The sequence below is a fragment of the Octodon degus genome, unplaced genomic scaffold (assembly GCF_000260255.1).
Source record: "Octodon degus isolate 3935 unplaced genomic scaffold, OctDeg1.0 scaffold00013, whole genome shotgun sequence".
NCBI lineage: Eukaryota > Metazoa > Chordata > Mammalia > Rodentia > Octodontidae > Octodon > Octodon degus.
Window position 1 is genome coordinate 19833776 of NW_004524589.1, and position 22433 is coordinate 19856208.

General features: G+C 39.2%; 1 protein-coding gene across 3 annotated transcripts in view; it reads right to left on the reverse strand.

The window, feature by feature from the left end:
- Window positions 1-22433, reverse strand: part of Slain1 (SLAIN motif family member 1) — a 51146-nt gene that overhangs the window by 9187 nt on the left and 19526 nt on the right. Inside the window, exons 2-5 of one of the 3 annotated variants that reach the window (XM_023709668.1) lie at window positions 9951-10100; window positions 8401-8550; window positions 5069-5410; window positions 708-809 (exon numbers count right to left, since the gene is read on the reverse strand). In XM_023709668.1, the coding sequence (XP_023565436.1) occupies window positions 708-809; window positions 5069-5410; window positions 8401-8550; window positions 9951-10100 (744 nt within the window). The remainder of the gene's footprint in view (window positions 1-707; window positions 810-5068; window positions 5411-8400; window positions 8551-9950; window positions 10101-22433) is intronic. The other 2 variants (XM_023709667.1, XM_023709666.1) reach the window with 2 other exon arrangements.

Sequence of the window (22433 nt, forward strand, 5' to 3'; positions counted from 1 at the left end):
CTGAGACAGCAATTGAGACTGGGGGTGGTGGCATGCGCCTGTAATCCTAGCATTTGGGAGGCTGTAAACAGGCCAATCACTATGAGTCCGATCTAGTGGTGAGACCCGAAACATCCTGTAGATCCTTCCCTAAAATACAAAAAAAAAAAAAAAAAAGAATAACATTTGAAACTTTGAGTTGAACTTCTGGAAGATCACAAGCTATGGTGAGACCTATTGTGATTTTCTTTTTCACTTTGCTTAACTTCACAGATGTTTTTATGTATATTAATAGCCATCTCCAAACAATAAAGTACACAAATCAAGTCATTCAAACCTGAGAATCATTTTCTTTTCACTAACTCAGAAAACAAATATATACTTGAATACTGAACCAAAATACACTCACAGGCTGGGGAGGTAGCTCAGCAGCACAGCACCTGTTTAGCAAGCGCAAGGTCCTGAATTCAATCCCAGTACCAAGAAAAAAAGACTCAAAAATACACTAAATTCATTTCATCTTTCTCTCCCTTGTCACTTCCATCTCTGCACCCACTAAATGTACCTCTGTCTAGAAACTTTGGCCATTGTGGTAGTCTGGGAAATAGACAAAAAATTGTAAAAATGTAATAAGAATACTTAGCACATAAGAAAAGTATTAAAAGAAATTTTGGGGATCACTAAGAGCAGAAGAGTATTTTACCTAGCTTACTAACTTTTACTAATACCTTTAAGAATTATATCAGCACTGAGAAGGACCGGGGCAGGAGGACTGCACAATGAAGAGGTGGGGGTACCACCCAGTGGGGAACACCCTTGAGTTTGATCCCCTATAAAGCAAAACAAAACAAAACCAGAATCACAATCAGCGAAGTTAGGAAGGGTTTTCTGTACACCTCCTCCCTAGGGTATCTCCCACTCCCACACTTGTGGAGTCTGTGTATCTGAAGAGGACAACCCTCCAGTGCTGCCCCAGACTGCCAGGCTGCTTGGTTACTGTCCTCACTGCCTTAGTCTTCCCTTATCTCTAGGTGATTTCTTTGAAGATCTCCAATAGACATCTGAAACCAGTGGTAGTACGAAAATCTATATATACTGTTCTATATTATACATGCACCCCTGTAAGTTTTAGTTCATAAATGATGTACAATAAGGATTAATAATAGCTTGTGAAACTATATTAAGTTTTTATTTTTGAGATTTTCCACTTAATACTTTCCAACCACAGCTGACCATTGAAATTATAAAAAGCAACACCTCACTTAAGGTGAAATGACTATGTAGACTCCAGCCTCTCAATCTTTTTAATGTTAGGCAGGTACTTATTACTGAGCAACATCTCCAACCTTTCTTAAAGCCCCCCATCACAGTACTGGGGACCCCAAGGTCTCTGTACTGTAGTAGCACATCCCAATCCTTTCCATTTTTTTATTTTTATTTTTTATTTTGAGACAGGATCTCACTAAGTTACTCAGGGTGGTCTCAAACTTAGGATCTTCCTGCCCCAGATTCCCAGAATGCTAGGATTACATATATGTACTGCTGAGCCTGGAAGCTGACTTTTAACAATCTTGTTTTATCCCAAAATTCCTATTCAAGTTCCTAGCGCCACACAGAATGCATTAATACATTCAACAAATATTATGCATGCATATGTGGGCACTAAGTGGGTGGAGAAATGAATTAAAAGAGAAGAGAGCACGTTTTAGATCCCACATCTACATCTTCTGAACATCATAAATACTAAACAATAAGAAGAAGTAAGCCTCTGTATGTGTGAGACTAAACTACTTCCCCTACATATTTTTAAACAGCAGGGAGGCAGAAAAAATTATTTCTATTAATTAGAAAATTAACTGAGCTTCTATATCTTTTCAAACTTTTCTCCAACTATCTATGATAAAAGTTTTCCATTGTGTATATAGAAATAATGAAAACTGCCATAAATACATCTGTATTTTTTCTATCTAGATCTACCAGCTATTTTAATTTTGCTACAGTTTACTTCATTGTTACATTTGTATTTCTTGGCTTTAGTAGCAATACAAAAGCTGTAGCTATACTGGCATTTTAACTTTGGATGCACATGGCTCCTCTAAGAATAATAAATTCTATCAAATCACAATACTGTGATTCTAATGGATAAGCAAATTAATATAACTCACACTCAAAATTTTCCAAACATCTCAAGACTATCTTTGAATCACATTTTCCCCACAGAGCACAATCCAGCCAACAAGTCTCATGGGTTACATTGGTTACGTCTCTAATCTCTTTGGATCCAAAAACATCACCTTTAAAACCAACTTTACTCCTACTCAAGTACTCAGTCCATTTTGCAGAGCTTTATCTTCAAGGAGTCATTAAAAATAAAGCCTTCTGAGTATAAATACTGAAGACACTCTGCCTCTGGGAGGTAAGCTGTGATTTCCAAAGTTGTGTCAGACCATCTGGAAGTGAGGTTCAGTTTCCTGTTAAACACTTTAGGATGTATCAATAATCAGACAGCCTTTAAAGTGCAAAGGATCAAGAGCAATATTTTAATTCTATTTCCCAAAGAAATCAGCAATTTAATCTTCAAGGACTGAGATACTCCAGAAGATCAAAGAAGCACAGCAAGGAAAGAATTAAAATGAGTCTACCCACAGTCCAGAGGTGAGACTCACCACTCCCTGGGACCAAGACTTAGGCATGTTTAGGAATACAAGAAACAGCACTCGGCCTTTGGTCAACACAGGCCCAGAAGACAGCCTCAAACATACAAGAACTACATCACTGCACTGCGGCTGAGCCCAGTTCTACTACACCCCTTGCAGGTCACTAAAGGGTCTGTAACATTTGGTTACTTTTGTTATCTGGCAGACTAGGTCAAATATGTTCCTTCATTCTACAACACCCAGAAATAAGCCAAGAACTTCTGAGCCACCTCTTCTGAATCCAGATAGCACGGGAGATGCGTAAACATAGATTTGCAAATATGTCTATCTTACTTGCACTTATTTTAAAGTATGCAAATAATTGCTTTCTCCTATCCATTTATTTTGGCAATTTAAAAAAGCATTAGATAGATTAGTTTAAAAATTATCCTTGGGGAGATGGCTCAGTAAAATTAGTGCTTGCCTGGCAAGCGCAAGGGCCTGAGTTCAATCTCTGGTTCTGCCAAAAACATAAATAAATAAATAAAAAATAAAAATTATCCTACTGCATAATTTGGTTAAAACAATATTCTGTAACAAATGAAGGTTCAGATATCTGAACCTCACGTTCAAAAAGTTTCAAAAGGGTGGGTGGAGTAGGAGAAAAACTGCATTCAGCACATCCACTCCAGGTGTGAAACATTCATTATTTATTCCTTATAACATATTTAGGTTGGGTGAATAAGTACCAGATGGTTTGATGTGAAATTATAGCTAAGCTTTCCAAAACACAGATACTATCTTGACCACATTTTATAACAAAGGAAACCAAAGCCCAGAGACTTGAAACTGATAGGACAAGATAGAATTCAGGATTTATTGGAGTCTGTGCTCTTAACCACCAAGCTAATTAGACATCACAGCCAGAAAATCATCTCTGTATCCTATTTTTCTGTGTATGCACACACCAACTAAGAAAAATGAAGCTACCACAAACGACTGACCTGCATTATGCCCCCATTTCCTATGCACGGGATCACAGCACAGGGTGTAGGGAAACCTAATCCTTGTCAAACTGATGTTCAATGGAAGAAAGCAGATGCCGCTTCTCCAAGGTGCAACGAACAATGGTGCAGAGGAAAATGATCCTGCGGACAGCACTGACCAAGGCGCAGAGCTGGCACCTCTTGACAACCTGACCACAATATGCTCACGATATGACTAAACAGAGAAACAACTCCACGTGCTGTCTCTCCATTCTGACAATGCTACGACATCCACTGAGCATTCAGAGTACACTGTCTTTCTGGAATTAGGATCTTTAATGTATTAGTCACTGTGATATTCCTTAACTGACACTTGCCCAAATTTAAAATTTGAAGGTGCTGAGAAGTTATAAGCATAAAATTTTAAATACTTTTGGATGATTTCTCAATCTTCGAGAATGATACCAGTACAGAAGGGGGAAAAAATCAAAATGTGATAAACAATTGTGCTAGTAATGGGGCTGCAGAGATAGCTCAGTAGAATAAGCACTTGCCTGGCAAGCACAAGGGCCAGAGTTCAATCCCGGTTCTGCCAAAAAAAAGAACAATTGTGCTCATGAACACAATTTATATTTGCCTTTAAGCAACATTTTTCAATACTACTGATCACTTCTAGGCCTAATTTTGAGAAATAGGACAATATAATAATAAAGTAATGGTATAAATGCCAAATTTTTAAGTGTTTTTTTTTCTTCCACATTATACAAGATTTGCATATGATGATCAGCTTGATAATCAACACAAAAAGAGACCAGGCTTATGTCATTACAATACTACTCTCACTAAAATTCTTGAAGTCAAAGAATCCAAATACTGCGAGTGGACAGGAAGGTAAATGATAAAGAATATAAGACAGGAAGGAAAGGAAAGGGGGGAGGGGTGTCCAGGCAGATACTCCAACCCACTTTGGTTTTGGTGACATTAAGAGACCACTTTCCTACTAAATACCAGTCCCCATAATCACTGCTATGCATATCTTAATTCTAGATGCCATGAAATCAAAAAGATGCCTCTAAATTTAGATGTATCCTTTCGCAGAACCATCCACGCTTACCACCAGCTATGCAGGGAGCAGGCAGCAAGAGACATGAAAGGTGCAGAAGGAAGCAACTCGGGGCCTCCGACAGCAATGGGCATGGCCATCCACTCCACAGCTTGCACAACCCTACAAACCTAGCACTGAACCAGAAACGACACAAAGGCGCTCCCCACCTATGAGTTGTTCGGAGTAGGTTAAGTCATGAGAGTTTTCTCGAAGCTACACATCTATAAATCTGAGTCACGTAGCCAGAAGCTGGTCAACTGAGATGTAAACTAAGATGAAACTGCTAAGGTCTTAAGGATGAATTTAACAAACCTGGGAAACACTTTTGCGATTAATTATTCTGACTGTAAAACTCCACCTACCCGCATTGGTCCTATTTGGCTGCTGATCTGGAGTTTGGGCTTGAGGTGAATAATACTGCTGTTGCTGGTAATTACTGGAAGGAAAATACTGGGAACTGGGGCTCCTCCTACAATCCCGAATGCTGGAGAAAGTCTGTGAGTGGGGAATTCCTCTTTGGAAAGGTGAACATCTTGGAAGACGAGGCTGGGGTGGTGGCAAATGATCAAATTCTTCCTCATCCTCCAGGCTGTAGCGATCATATTCTTGGTCACTGGATGTCCCTTTTTTTCCTGAACTCAGTGACACACTGGAGCTATGTCTTGACACACAAGCTGAAGTTGAAGCATAATCTTGCCTGAGGCCTAGGAAATGACAACAAATAGGATTATTTTAGGAGATACTTTCAATCTAGCTAACATCAAATTATAATTAACCAAATATTTGTGGCAAATGTTTTTAGTAATAGACTCATTATTTGCTCCGAAGGTCTTAAAATCCCCAAAACACATTTATCTACCAAACAGGTATCTAATAGCGGACAATTCAGTGCTGCAAAATGGTTGCGCACATTCTAGTGAAGATTATATATAGCACTTGCGATAACTCTATCAATCAGGATCTATCACATTCCCCCAAATAATTCCTTTTCAGATCTGGAGATGCTTAGGAAACAGAATTTTGGAAGAAATGGTCATCATCATCATATCATTGTTTGCTATGAGTAAAATGAAAACAAATTCGTACCCGAGTCATATTCCCATGTATACACTAGTTTGTCGCATTCACACTAATAGCTTGCCTTACTTTCTGAAAAGAAGGTTTGTGTTATTATCTGTTTCATTTCAGTAAGAATCTTTTTTGGTTTATATCTCATATTATGTAATTAATTGAAGATAATGAAACATGGTACACTACCGTTATTCTCTTATTATTTGGTTATGAAAACTTGTATTTTTAATTAAAATTTTGAAAGAATACAAAAGTGAGTCTGCTTCTACATCCAGCTTACAAATTCTAAAACCTGAGGTACAAATACTTCCTACTATGGCCATTTCTTCTTGTTACTGTTGTTACTAATACTGTCTCTTCCAACGCATCCTGATACTTTAGCACTGAAATAGTTTCTGGTCATCCTAAATCAATGGTGGCAAACCTGTGGCACATGCACCACAGCAGGCTGGCTGTATCATGGAAAACTCTAAAAAGTTTGCCATCCTGTGCTAAGCCATGTGAAAGTTTAGGCACAAGATTTTAACCATTTAACTTACTGCTCATACCACAATTTTCTCTATTTTTAAAAATATGTTTAGGGGCCGGGGAGATGGCTCAGTGGAATAGGCGCTTCCCTGGCAAGCGCAAGGGCCTGAGTTCAATCCCGGGTCACCAAAAAAAAAAAAAAAAAGTATTTAATACAGGGTTTACAGGGTCTCACTACACAGACTGCACTTTGTAGTGAGCCTCCTGTTTTCAGCCTCCAAGTGCTGGGATTACAAGTACACACCACGACCCCCAGTCTTAGTCACCATCCCAGCGTGCACGGGTGGGGGGGCTGGCACAGCACACTGGGGATCAAACCCCAGTCGCAGGGTCTACCTAAGCAGGCGCTTTAATCCGCTCAGTACAATTTTTTCAAAAGCAATCTATTCCTGACTAACTTCTGCAATGGACTCCGCATCTTTTAGCCATGTATTTTTAAATGAGTACTTAAGTTTATTGGTCGTGAAAGTAATCACATTTTACCTCAAATTGTATCCTATTAAATCTGGCATAAGAATTACCATATTCCTCTCAATATCCTTCACTACTTCTGAAAATAGGAACTCCCTATGTTTCAGTGACACGCAGCTGTTTCAATTTATATTAGCCTGAAAAGAGAACCCCAAAATAAACTTCACCCAGTCCTGTGACCTACACCTAAGTGTGCCCTCTAATACTACTGATGCCTTTGAAGTGGTTCATATGCAGATCTGTTGTAATTTTATTATAGAACCAGTGATAAACTGTCTCATTTCCAATTATCTACTCTTCCAAAATTATTGAATGCGATATATCCATACAGTAACTGAAGTTTTCTTAAGATACCACAGTCTTGCTGGTGGAACTGGGAAAAACGGTATTCCTTAATGATAACAGCTTTTGAAATTACTGATTAGCATAACATTCTGAGTAGCAGCAGCTGACATACCACCTTATTCAGGTTTCCCAGTTTACTGTTATGTGTACATACTTCTACATATGTTCAATTAAGTTCTTTATAGTTTTATTATTAACATGTTTTTAAAATTTGTTTTTCAACAGATTTGTGATCACAACCAGAGAGGCAGTACTGAGCAATTCCAAAATCCAAAAATCCTTTGTTATGCCCTTCAAATAACCACATCCACATCCACTTCCCTCTCCCTCCAAGATGCCAGCCACCATACCTTTTTCCCAACAACTAATCTCTTGGAATCTGCCAATTATAAATTGAGGATACGGCCCAGAGCCTTAATGAAGACCTTAGTGCTCCCGTGACACTGTGGTACTCCCAGGACCGATCCTCATGGGCTTAAGATCACATCCACCCTCTGAGTCATCTGATAACCCCCTCACTATTTTCTTGATTATAAATGGGATCAATAAATACCGTGGCTCTGGCTGCCCTGCGGCCTTTCCTGGACAACTGGCCATCCCACGCCCCTGCTGCTCTGCCATTTTGTCTCTTTGCCCCGCACCATAACACCTGGCCAGACATTAGCGCCCACCACCAGTGTCCTCAATACTGCTCTGTCCTTCACTTTTAAAATGTTGACACTTCAAAATGTTATATAAATGGAATTACTCGGTATATGGTCTTTTACTGTCTTTGTTTTTCACTCTGCATGATTCCCTGTAGCTCTATCCAAGGTACCACACTAATACTTCCTTCATTTTTCCCGCTTAGCACTGCTCCAAGTTACACTCCAGTGCTGAGGCTCTGTACCTCAATTTCTTTAGCCATTCAATTGAGGTTCCAGTACTCAATTTCTTTAACCATTCACCGGCTGAAGGCCATCTAAACCAACTCCAGTTTTAGCTATTGCGAAAAGAGCTGATAAACACATTCCTACACAGGCTTTTACGTGAACACAAACTTCAGTGCTCTGGGGTGCTCAAGAACGCAGTCCGCTGGGCCAGGTGGGAGTCCCATATGCCTGACACCTTAGGATGCTGCTGAGTATTTAGGAAGCATGCTGCTGCTTTGCCTACAAAGTAGGATCATCCAAGAATAGGCCTGTCTGCCCATCACCTGAGCAGGAGTGCCTGAGCCCCCAAACCCCCACCTCCTGTATTTCCTGTGGAAGTCTCACTTCCCTGATCAAAGGGAACTTACTTTCTTCTTGCAGACGAGCCATGATCTGAACGTCAGTAAGGTCCTGCAGCTTATACCCCATGGAAATGGAGTCGTCCTCCAACTCTGAGGTACTCAGCTCACTGTCAATAGATGACTGGGGGCTGAGAGGGGAGCCCCTAGAAGTATAACCTAAGACATGGAGGAAATGTGCATTATTCGCAAACCTGGTATCTATATATGCTTTACAATTTGCATATGATTCATTTATTTTCCTGCTTTCATAATGCCACAAAATAGCCAGAACATTGTCACAAACTTGTGCTAATAATAAAAACTTTAAAAATATTACCAGTTCATGGCCAAGACTATAAATACAGATTTACAAGTTCATAATTCATATATAAAACCATTTATTTACTGTTTGCTCAAAGTCAAGTTTCAGAATTTTAAAAAGCCTCTGTGTACTACCCACTAAAAGATTTAAAGGGCAGACTTCATGCTGCATGTTTGCTTGTATTGCGGCACCAGGACTCAGGCTCAGCGCCTCAGGAATGCTAGGCAAGCATTCCTTCACCAAATCATACTCCAGACCTTTGATGTGCTTTATAGCACAATAAAAAAATCACTAATGCTAATATCTGAAAGTATGATAGGCAAATACAGACAATTCACATATACTTCTATCTAATAACCAAAAATATTTGTCTCTGGCAGTAGGTGATTACATATTTTCAAATTAAAAATTAAAACTGGTTCATTCTTTAGTGAGCACACACAGGAGTGCTTTAAACGTATGCAAAATATATTCAAACTTCTCCTAATTTAGACAGGTGAGTGTCACAGAAGACTTAGAGCCAACCACTCACAAAATTGAAACAGCCTGGCTGAAGATAAAAAGAATTAAGAAAGAAAGGATCCAAATAGTAGAGAGTCTTACAAATAGAGTCCTACCAATGCTAGGAAAAATAAGCACATGGTGAGGCCCCCACCACACAGAAAATCTGTAACTATTCATTTAACATAGAACTAGCTAAATAAAAATAGCTACTAGAAAAATAAAAATTAAAAGCAAAAGCCTTGCAATTTTAATCATAATAACTACTGAACTGTACTTGACACTTAACACATTCCCAGTGGCTTGAGCCACTGGTGGCACGTGCATGACATGACTGTCCCATTGGGCAGCTTGTACTCCTAGTGGTACAAATGGACACAATCACTTGTATCAGTTTTTTAATAATAAAAGCAGATAGTCAGACATATACCACTGGTGGCTTAAACTGCACGGTAGCAAAACATACACATTTCACCTCCGTTGTGAACATGTTAATTGTAAAAGCACATTAGGCACTGGGAAACACGAAGCAATGTAGGGTATGCGAGCTTTCGCTGGAGAGAGGAGACTAGGACACAGCAAAGAACAGTGGTGTTAGAGCTCAAGCTAATGCTAGTCCCGTCTATACCTGGCACATGTGGCACAAACTCGCCACTATCACAGTGACTTCTAGCTATTCAGTGAAAGACATATGAGATGTGCTTAGAGACTGAACTGCCAAGCAAAGCAGTTAGTCAACAAGTTGAAATATTACCTGTTTTCTCAGGTGTTAGTATTGCTTTATTTGAGGTTTTAGAGAAGCTGGGAGTATTAATGCCATTGCTATAAGGGCTGAGTCTTGCAACAGGACTATAAGGAAACGCCAGGGAGGCAGTCGAAGAGAAGAGACTCCGCCATCGGCTAGCTGTCACAGAAGCAGAAAACAGTAGCAGTTAGCTCTATGGAGGAAGGGGTTGATAGCTCAGAGAAAGGGAACATTAAAAAAGAGAAACAAAATTTTGATAAGAATAACTTCACTCACTTTCATTTATTAAGGGAAAAATATGTAACAATAGACAATTTGTTTGTTAACTGGAGTCCTATTAAAACAACCAATAATAAAAAGTAAATCTACCACATGTTGATTGAAGCCAATAAGCCTGTATGAAAATAAAAATCTGTTTGTAATTTCTACATTAGAAATGTTTCCTATATATTTCTGAAGAAAGATGTAAGCATTTTGCAAAGGTACAAAAAGTCTCAAAGTTTGTAGACTTTAGAAACTGTGGGACATGCTCTTAATATTAATGTACAGTCCTATTTTTAGGTCAACTTTGAAAGCAGTTAATATCAGAAAATACTGATAAAAAGATCTGTTTGGAACCTTGGACTTGGATAATGAGAGAAATTTAAGATGCTGATTGTGTTTCCAAATGGCCTTGGCCTGAAATGAGGTTCATAAAAAATGATCTAAACCTAGCAGAAAGGTGTGGACATCAACACGTAAACACAGATGCTTGAGACGGCAAGTGTAAAGTCTACTGGTAAGCTCTTGGATTTTTTTTTTTTTTAACGAAATAGTTCCCAAATTTTCTGCATTGAATAAATATTATTTATGTAACTCTTAAAGATAATAATCTTTAAGGACTCAAGCTCAGAGCTTGAGTATATTGTAGTATCAAATACAATATTTGATACTACTTTTTTAAGGAATTAAAATAAGAAACAGGAATTTAAAATAAGATACAAGGAATTCTACCTACTATGAGCAGATGACCTAATTCTCCACCTGCCCTAATTAACCTTATTTCCCCTTTTCAAATTTGCCACCAATCTGTTACCTCTAAGTTCTGCAATCTTAAAAACTTGAATAAATCATAGTAAATATCAATCACTCTTCATAGGATAGAACTCTGTCAGTCAAAATCTACTTTCTGAAAAGCAATCATTTAGATAGATGTACAAAGCAGAACAGTAGGAAAGAGATAAAAATATAAGTTATATTAGACTTGACTTTAAGCAACAACTTGGTTAGCATTGGCTGAACATAAGACAACATGAAGACACAGCAGAGCAAGGACTGCCTTGAGACACACTCTCACGTCCCTCCCAGCAACACTAACAGCAGCCCAGCAGCTGAAAAGTGCTCGTCAGTGGTCAGTATGATGGGGTAGAACTGTGGGATGTGGAGAGACAAAAAACATTCTGAAATCATGACTCTTTCGGGTGCTTATCAAGGTTACTTTTTTAAACCACAAATTCTTAAAATGATGATTATCACATTCCAACATTATATAACATATATATTTTCTTAATGTAGGTGAAAGAAGAATATAGGAACACTACTGAATTCACAGTGAGAACACTTGCAGAATCCACAGGTTTCCTGCAGGGGATGTTTCCACAAAGCCTGGCTCCCAACTATCACCAGCCCCATTTGTCACTCATCTATTTAATCCATAACATACTATGCATACACAACACACCCCCTTCTGAGCCAGAGCACAGACACGCACTTCCGGTCCTGGTGCTTCTACTCAGGCCAACTTGGCTCTAAGATACATTACAAAATATTGGCTAATATACAGCACACACTGGGAGGCTGTTCTTACATCTTCAATCTTTATTATTTGAAGTCTCTCATTAAAATTCTGCATTAAAACAAAAGGTCAATGGTTCTATTGACGGCTAACTTGCTTAACAGATGATGTTATTTTACACCAGTTTGATCGTTTTCCAGGCAGATCACAGTGCCTGTGTGTTCTCACCCACAGATGCAGCAGACAGCACATCACAAGTAAACAGCATTTGTTGCTCAGCACAATAACTACTGTGACCCAGCCTCCCTGCACAATGACACAATTATTATGGCCATGACAGCAAGATCCCAACTAAGGACACAATTAATGTCTATTGCAATAAAGAATACTCTACATTGTTCTTCAGTGGTGAAGTTTTGAAGAAGAGGGAGGGGAATTATTATAGATGCAAATTCACAAAACAGTGATGCCCCACCACGGGCCAAGGTTGCAGTGGAGGATGAGGAGAGGGAAAAGGAGCACAGGTGGTCACATCTTCCTTATGCTCCACCATGCAGCTAAAGCATCTGAAGAATTTAATAAGGAATAAAGGAAAAACACCTGTAAAGGGGCAGCTTTGCTTTTTCCATTAAACTTGTTTTTTTCACATAAAGATATTAAATTATTGGAGAGACTCAAAGATGACCTAAATGATCCTAAGAAGGCCATTTTCCTAAGGAACTCCTCAACAACAATGGAATTTTCTTTCTCATCTCCTATTCGCAGTTCTAGCTATAAGCAAAGGGCAGCCTGATGTGGTGGTGCATGCCTGTACCCCATCACTTTGGGAGGATTAGAGAAGAGCATTGCAAGGACATGCCCAGCCTGAACAACCTAGCAAATCCGCAAGAACCTGTCCCCAAAAGGTGGGGACTAGAAATGCAGCTCAGCACAACGGCTCTGGGTTCAATCCAAGATACCACAGAAAGGATCAAAAAGGTAGGGCATCAATAAAATTTGGAAAAAAACACACATTATGCATTTTTCACTTAATCTGAATCCCTATAATATCAGAGGTAGGCCCTCAAATGAATCACTGAAATATATCATACACTCTCCAAAGCCTACAGACCAAGGTCTGTCTCTCTCCAATTTGTTAAGCTAAACTGCCTCCCCCGGCACCTCAAAATGCATACTCTCTGGAGCTCTAGAGCATCTTCCTTAACCATTCTCACCATCTGCTCTTTAACAAACTGCATCAACACAGGCCCATGCTGCCTCAACCAGCCGGCCCTGCCATCCCTACTGCAGCTGTGTTGGTCATTACATCAACTGTGCTACCAAAGTACCATTGCTGCCCTTCACGTCCAAGGCCTACCCATGCCTCACACCACCTGCTGTGGCCCTCTTCCTTGGCCATACATCTTGCCCACTACCACACCTTTTCTGAAACTGTCTTAAGAATACATTATACTGCTTCACTGTTCTCTTCTGTCTCCTTATTTAATAAGTATTTTCCACTGAAATGAATATAATAGAGAATTAAGTTGCAGACCAATGCCTCATACTTGACTAAAAATGTTGGATGTGCTTTATTTTTTGTACCTCTCCAAGGTTGCACGACTTAAAACTAAATAACCACATATCTGTGTGGTTGCTTTTGTACATCTTGCAGTAAACTATGAACCAAACAATCCTAGATTTGTTAAAGGTGTCAATGATGATAGTACTGAGAAATTTACAAAAAGATGAGCAAAGGGAAAGATTTAAAAACCTAGAGTTCTCTAATTGTCCCCAATGAAACTTCTGTTGATACCAGAAAAGTTCTTAGAAACAAGCATATTCTTTGATCATATTTGCCTAGACTTACAATAAATTCAGAAAACACTCAAATTTTGTTGTCTCTGTATATAATCAAAATCAAATTTAAGCAAAATCAATTCACTAGAAAACTAGTCTCATTAAAATATTAGTGACAAACATCAGTACTACATTAAATTAGCAGTTAAAAATATAAAACATTGCTCTATTCTCCAGACAACCATTTTCACACTTTTTTCTCACTAGAGGGATAGTTCACTGCCTATACAACTTGGGACACAATACATACTCAACAAATGCTAAATGCAGTCCACATTTTGGCAAAGGGGCTAATATTTCCTTTCTTCCAACCACTCACCAGCTCTTACCATGACACAACTATATCACTTTGCCTGATTGCCTAAGGTAACTACCATTTAGTATCATATCTTCAAAGTCAAAAATTAACCTAATTAGGTATTTCAAGCCAGCTGGAGAGGCAATGAAGATATATATCTGCAGGAAGACTCCAACAATACTTCCTCATAACTAAATTAATGAACATTACCAGTATCAATCTTGTGACTTCTATCTAAATGATTTTATATTAATAACAGTGAATGGGGTACCTGACCCATCAGTTAGCTCAGGAGGAATCACCATGCTGGATAAGCGAGTTCCTGCACCCTGCATTTCAGTTAAGGTGAAGGGCCATGCCATACATACTGCTTGGCAGTGAGCTGCACAAAAGCACAACAAAACTGCCTTCAAATCTTAAACTATGAAAAATGCTGCCCTCTCAGACAAAGGCTCTAACATGCATATTTCTAATCAGAGGCAAGTTAATCTAGAAAAGCAGGCCTGATTTTTCTCTTCTACCCCTTTTCACCTTTCTTATCAAAGAATAAGACTCTCAAGGCAAAATCACAAGCTGTGGACACCATGGCTCACTCACTGGCCTCTTCCATGACCTGACTTGTGAGCAAAGCAGGTGATCCAGCACCAGCACCACCCAGAAAGGGGAGTGATCCTGACAATGTGAAGACACCTGTCACTGCGAATCTGTATTTTCTTTCTTCAGTCCATAAGGATTTTAAAAATCAACAGCAGGCCGACCAAATAGCTCAACGGATTAAAGCACCTGCAAGCAGGCACAGGGGCTGGGGGTTCAATCCCCAGGCATGCCATGCTGGCCCTGCCCCCGGGGCATGCTGAGACAGCAATTGAGACTGGGCATGGTGGTGCGCACCTGTAATCCCAGGTCTTGGGAGGCTGTAAACAGGCGGATCACTACTAGTCCGAGAGTAGGGAGCCCCTGAACACCCTGTAGACCCTTCCTTAAAATACAAGAAAAAAAAAAAAAAACATAAAAAGACTAGGGCCATTTTGGCCCTAGCCTTTCAAGGTCAGTGAAGACTCAGGACATAGGAGAACCTATATTGTAACATCATGTAACTCAGTTGTGTCCCGAATTTTCTGATCAAGGAGATCATGGGGCCACAGAGGAAAGTGATTGATGATGTAGAGTGTGTCTAACGAGAGTCACATGGAGAGAAAACATTCTCTCAGGCTTTCACAGAGAGCAAACTGGTCAAGCAATGGCTGTGACTCATCCACATGGCTGACACTGACAGAGGATCTACAAACTGCAGTACAGGATTTCAGGATAAATCCTGAGGGCATTTGACTGACCTCATCAGATAAAAAAGGTACATTTCTTGTTATATAGGTCTTGCTTTATCTTGGTCTTAACCATCCAGCAGAAAAGTATAAACATGAAGTATAAAAACTAAAGCCACATTAATATGCTGAGCTGTAAAAGGCTCAAGTCAGCAACTTCTGACATTGCCAGTCTTACGGAAAACCCACTACTATTATGGACTACTGGACTATATAGGAATATTTTGCTGAATTCATGCTAGAATACTTAAATGACAATGGAATACCCTTCGCTGACAAAACTAAAAAAAGAAGGATACAAATGAATGACCATTTTGTATCTGTATATTCAAAATAGTTGGGATAGATATAAAACTGCATTCTCTTAATTCAATGAATAGAGAGATTTGTTCTATTAGTGTTTGTGGACAGGATATCATGTCTGCATCTTGTACAATAAATAACCACTAAGACAACAATATGCAACGTATTAATTATTGAAACTGCTAGTAATTGGTTTTGAAACTGTCTCATTGCTATTTGTTTTTCAATAAAATTATTTTTAAAATAAAATAAAAAAACATAAAAATCAACAGCAAATTTTAAATTTCTATGACATTTACAGGCTGATTTCCAATTAAGTCATGATTTACACCTATTCCTCATACCTTTCTCCTCAGCTAGCCAAGTTTATGTTGTCCTTTAACATTTCTTTTTTTTTTTTTTTTTTTTTGGAACCGGGGATTGAACTCAGGCCCTTTGCACTTGCCAGGGAAATGCTTATTCCATTGAGCCAACTCCCCAGCCCCCCTTTAACATTTCTAAACCTGGGATTTGCCTCAAGGGACCAGCCAGCTAGTGTTTAAGTCTTAAGCAAAGCCCTGTGTAGTCAGGGTGGGGAGTATTACACAATGACTCAGACACCCAATATTTACAAACCACATCGAGATCCATTCAACATTTACCAACCCATTCCAGAAAACTCAAAAATATCAATCCACAGAGGTTTTCTCAATACCTTGCATGTAGCATTTTCCTATGGAAAATCTGTCTGGCCCCTATGCACCCATCTGCTTTTCAAATTCACTTCTCTCTTCACTAGTAGGCATCCAATATTATGGCTACAAAATACAAGAGGCAAGGATTGAAATGAACAAAATATAGTGAGTACTCTCCTCATTCCTATTTCTAAAGACGAGCTACAGCTGAAGATAGGCAAGCAAGCTGGAGAATAATGTGACTGTGTAAGTGTAGTAGAAGCTCCAAGAACATTAAGAACAAAGTAAAGATAATGGCTAAAGTCTTCACCAAAAAAACCATTAAAATGACCCTTTGAAGGCTGAAGAGCTTATGGAACACAGTGCTGTTCTACACAGAAACAACACATGTGAAGCCCTGACAGCATGGCAAAAAAGACCAGTGTGCAGTCAGGCTGAGATACAGAGTGTACCAGAGAGGAAACAGAACTGGAGACGCTGGTAGGACTGGTTTCCGCACTGTCATAGGCACAGCATACACCGTAATACATCAGTGATGTTCTGACTTTGAGAGAAGAGGGCATGATTAGATGTGTATTTTATGGTAGCAAAACAGCCATAGAGGTGATACACCACATGGGCACAGAGACTGATGCCTGGAAGAGCAGTTAGGATGCTTTTCTAAGCAGACATAGAGAGGCAAGATGAAGTCAAGTCACAAGCAAAACACTCAGTGAGCACAGGTTCAATGAGGCGCAGCTGAGCCAGAGTAAAGCTATCCAGTGACCCATGAGTGAAGAAAAGGAGGGCACCACATCGCACACCACAGTTCCTAAGGTACTACTGCCATCTACTAAGAACATGATCTATGCATGCTGAAGTGGAAGGCAAAGATGAGTTGAACTACTATCAGTTATGCCTATGTACTCAGGTACAGTTCACAGTCAGAATTCAGGGAAGAGAGCAACAAAGACAGAGGCTCATGGACAATGAACAAATAGATGTTGGGTGAAGATGAAGTCATAGGCATGTATGAGCTCACCCAAGAAAAGTGGATCAGGGAAAAAAAGATGGAGCTTATAAAAGGAATAATTAAAAATGGAGAATCACTACAGGAGACTAAAAATGGTCACCAAGGAAGAAAATTATTTTAGGATCCTCATGGATCTGTGCAGCCCACAAGGTAATAAAAAGACTAATACAGAAGGGTTGAGATGGGAGCTTCATCTAACAGGGGTCACCACTGCAGAGAGGTTGCACAGCCGAAGGTCTGAGAAAAAAGTACAGTTAGAAAAACTGGGTCCTTGATGAGAGCAGACTCCGCAGGGCAGGAAGCAGGAACCTGCACTATCAGGGCAAGCGGGTGTGAGATGAAGAGAGTCTTTGAAGGGGTTTAGTTGCCCAAGTAAGGAGAAATACGACTGACGCTCGAGGCGCTCGGGTTCAAGGCTTAGGATCAAGGAGAAGGGAAGGCAATGGAGACCTTGGAGAAGAAAAATGGGAACAAGAGAAAAAAAAAAAAAAACCAGAGAACACAGATCAAAGTAGGTTAGGGAGACCCTTTATCTGAACCTCAGAAGCCCATAAATGTGCTGAGGACATAGAGGCTGCAGAGGAGAACCGTATGCAGCAATGTCCTAGAACAGCCACTACTTGAAACAAGAAAAATGGCCAACTGTGGAGAACAGAGCCACCTGCATGCCTGTGGATAGTTCACCTCTGGAATAACAGCAATCCCAGCATGTAAGCCTCAGCGAAACACCTGAGAACACTAGCAAGTATGTGTTTTATGACACCTGGTAAAGGGGTGCTCTCTGTTTTACAGGTTCAGGTTTAGACAGTCTATTATATGTGGTGATCACATTGCTTCTGGAGATATCAGAGAAATAAATTTATCAAAATTAAAAAGAAACAAATCTAAGTGGTTGAAAGTAGTCTCTGTAAATTTCAGAGATTGTGAGGAAGCTCTTCACAGAAAAAGTTAGATGGGGGTTTGGAAGATTGTATTCAAAGTCAGAGATGACAACAAGCTAACACAGTGGGCAGTGAATGATTTCTGTAGAGTCAGCTAATAAATATTTTAGGCTACGATGCCCAAGGAGCTCAGTCACAACTACTGACCTAACATCACAGTGTCATTTACATGTGGATGAACAGTATGCAAATGCATGAATATGACTAGGTATAAATAAAACTTCATTTAGATACTGAGTTTAATTTTATGAAATTTTCACCAATCATGAAATATTATTCTTTTGCCTTTTTTTGTTCCTTGTTTCTTGTTTTTTGAGACAGGGTCTTATCATGTAATTCAGATGATTGGTGTTAAATTCACTACATAGCCCAACTCACAGAGATCTTCCTGTTTCAGCCTCCTAAGTGCTGGGATTACAAGCACATGCTACTATGCCTGGCTGGTACCACTTCTTCAACTATTTAAAAATAAAGGAATTCTGTAAACAACCATTTTCACCCTTTCTTTTCACTATGATGAGAAGTGCTTACAACTTAGCACACAGTACATATTTAACAAATGCTAAATGTGGCCCAAATTTTGGCAAGATAACTATTTCCTTCCTTCATATATGAAGCGAAAAGCCAGACATGGCCTTAGTTTGCCCATACTGAGCTAACACATATACTAGTTTTATAATTTCCTCTTGGAAAAATGCACAGGGTTAGAAAAATATTGCAAGGACATGTTAAGTGTTTAGACATAACAACAGTTGAGAGGGTACTAACAGCAGAAACACCAAAGTGACACCCAAGACTTAGAGGCAGAGTTATTACATCAAAGGACCCTGATTTAGTATATCAACAGACACTGGGATTATTCCCAGAGTATCGGGCCCTGGTCTCTGGTGGTCTAGGTTTTATATGAGATAAGCAAGCAGAAAATACAAAGGTAGAATGGCTTGTCAACTGGGGACTGGTGTATACAATGTGCATCACAGTGACCAGCCACTTGTAAGAGACTGAGCAACTAGAACATGAACTATTACAGGAAGTGCAGTAGCTGGGACTGGGGGAGGCACAGGGGGTGGGATATGTTCTGCTACAACAGAATAATTTTCACTACAATTTTCCATAATATATTGTAATAAAGATCATGAAAAAGAAAAAGGACACTGGAATAAGAATTTATATATCTGAGTTCACCTCAGATGTATTCAGATTTGGAGCAAATCACATAATATATGGTCAGTGTGTTCTCATTTGAAAATAAACAGGCAAAAAAAAAGTAGTTTATAAAAAAGTAACAAACAAGACTGTTGTGAATTCAAGATGATATATTTATAAACTATAAAGGATGAATAAAAAGTTCTAGCACGTTGTAACTTAAACAGTTTATATTCTGAGGGAGAATGTTCTAGAACCTAGGGGAAAGGAAAAAATATCTGGAGGGAGTTTTGGTTTTCATTCTTCCTTATTTTTAGGGAGCTGAACCCAGTCTCACAATGATGGGGCCACTTTTTACTTTGTACCTTATATAGATAATTGTAGACTTCATGTTTCTTCAGACATTATTAATTCAGAAACAAAGAAATAAACTATGAACACTCAATAATTTGACCAAGATAGTCAATAGTTCTTAGTTATTTGTCCTCATAAGAAACCAATGTCCTAAATGCCACATTTTTAAGAAACATGGTTTCTTTAAAGTCAAAGTCCTATCCCTTGACTCTTAAATAATGATGCTCATTAGCAGACAGTCCTAAGAAAGAAGAAAGAAAAAAGCAAGGCCAAATTACCAGACCTTCACTCCCTTATTTTTTACTTATACATAAAGCAAACAGGTTTCAATTTCAAACCACACAGATGAATTCAATTACATGATCCTTTCTGCCGGTTTCAGTGCGATCTAAGGTCAGTGGAGGTCCCAAGACACGAGTTCTTTTATTCTTTTATATGTTGGTAGGAACTTGCATGCAGATAACAGTAACACCACAAACCAGCAGGACGAGAGACCTTCACTGCCCTACACTCTCTTCTCAAGTACAAACGCTGCAGGTGGTCACGCGCCATTTGTACGTAGGCAGGGCCTACTGAAACACTTGGCACACTGATGTACTCTGGACAAATACTGACAAAAGAACTTGGAAATCAAGGTGAAGTCAGTGGCGTACCTGTCATCCCAACACTCTGGGAGGCTGAGGTGGGAGGAACACAAATTTGAGCTCAGCCTGGGCAACTCAGTGACTTTGGGAGTTTCTGTCTCAAAATAAAAACTAAAAAGGGCAGGGGATGGAGAATATATATATATGTATTTGTTTAGTGTGAAGGCAGCAGTGCGCTCTCCTGAGAACATAAAAAAATAAAATAAAATAAAATAAATGTAAGAAGATGATAATCTACTATTTCACTCTTATAACCTGGACAGACTGAAATCAAGTTGACCACAGTAGGTACACCTGTTGGAGAGGTTCCGGTTAGAGCAGCCCCTGCCTGGCAACATAAGGACTGGAGCTTATCTGATCCACTGTTTTATCCTGGGTAAGCCTGAGTAGTAATTTACCGACAACATCCTACAACCTGCAAGTAAGCATGTGAGATCCAGAAGACTTGCTGCTCACTACTCTGAGCCGGTGCTCACTGTGCTCTGCCCTGACACACACAGAGAGGAGTCAACCGTAATGTAGCTATGACTTTGTATAAAGAGGAGGCCGACAAGGAAGCATGAAAGACATTATACCAGCGCTACACACACACCCATGTCTATAGTGGCAGTCAGTAATAGCTGAATCTTGGTAGGAGCCCAACTGCCCACCAACCAGTGAGTGGATAAAAAAGAAGTGGTCTTTTTGCTCATCCATAAAGGACAAACTGGAGACATTTCTAGGTAAATGGATGCACCTTGAGACTATACTCTTAGGTGAAATAAATTGGATGTACATGTGTACGTATCACATTGTTTCTCTCGTATGAGAAACCAGAAGTGTATAAAATCTGTTCTAGATATTGTGAAATAGGAAGAAAATCCTCCAAGGGGGATGGTCGCTAAGAAGGGGCAAAGAGAAAGAAAAGAAGGAAAAGGAAAAAAGAAACAACGGAAACAAATCTTATACAAGAAGGGAAAAGGGGTTGAAGGGTAGGAAGGAAAATGGAAAAAAGAATTGATTTATCATTTATAGGTACAAATTCTGTATGATGAATGTCTATATCTAAAATGTAGCAATAAAATTAACTAATTAATAAACAACATCAAGCATTCCCAAGTGATACTTACTGTATGAAATTTTTCAGTACGGGATTGGTGTAAATCTTCTACCCATTCAATCTCATATTAAGTGCGTTTTAATCACACTTAACACTTCAGGTTAGGCCTTTCAGGTATTACACAAAGAGGGACTATCATGTTGGCAACTTCTGTTAATTCTAATAAGAATTTATTCTTCTCTTAATTTTTTCACATAATTCAATTGAGGTCTCTGTGAAACTGTCTCTGACACCCTCCCCAAAATGGAAATATCAACACATATTAAATCCTTTAATATGCCTGCATATGTATGGTCACTGCAGCTCTTTGTCACAAACTGTAATTCAAGACATACGCTGTCTTCCCTATTTATCTATGAATTCTAGGAAAGCAAGCCAAAAATTCCTAGTACTTATGGTTATACTACAAGTACACTATGCATCAAATATACACCATGGTCCCAAAGCAAAATCTCCATTAAAAAAAAAGGAGAAGAAGAAAGGCTACCAAACAAGTAAATTTCCCCCACTGGTAGTCTTAGGAACTGTTTAACTAGGATAAATCAAGCATTATGTGCACATTTCTCAATCTTAAAATCATTGCTTGGGGAGATAGCTCGGTGGTCTACATGCCTGCCTGGAAAGCGCAAAATCCCAGGTTCCATCTCCAGTACCGCATGCCAGTGACCTGCAGAAACTGGCAGATCTTCAGTTGGTCACTGGACAGTTTTCAGGTACACATATAATTTCACTACAAACAGCTGATATACCTGATAATGACTCACCAAACACGAGCGTGGGAAGAACCACGGAGCACTCACAGTTTCAAGCATTCTTTCCACTGAAAAATTAGACTTGAAATGTTTTTCAGGAAAGAGAAGGTACAAAATGAATTATGGCAGGACACGGCAAGTGGCTTGTTACTCCACTTATTCTACTGTGATTCTGACCCAGTGTCCTAAGATTTGAGCAGAGGATTCTAAGGGTGCAATCTGTATTTCAAAGGCTTTCATAAGAATGAATAAAACATTGAGTATTTTCATTATTTAGGTCAAACAGAAAAGAATGGTGTTAAGGCTAATACAATAAAAGTTTCCACATTGGGCT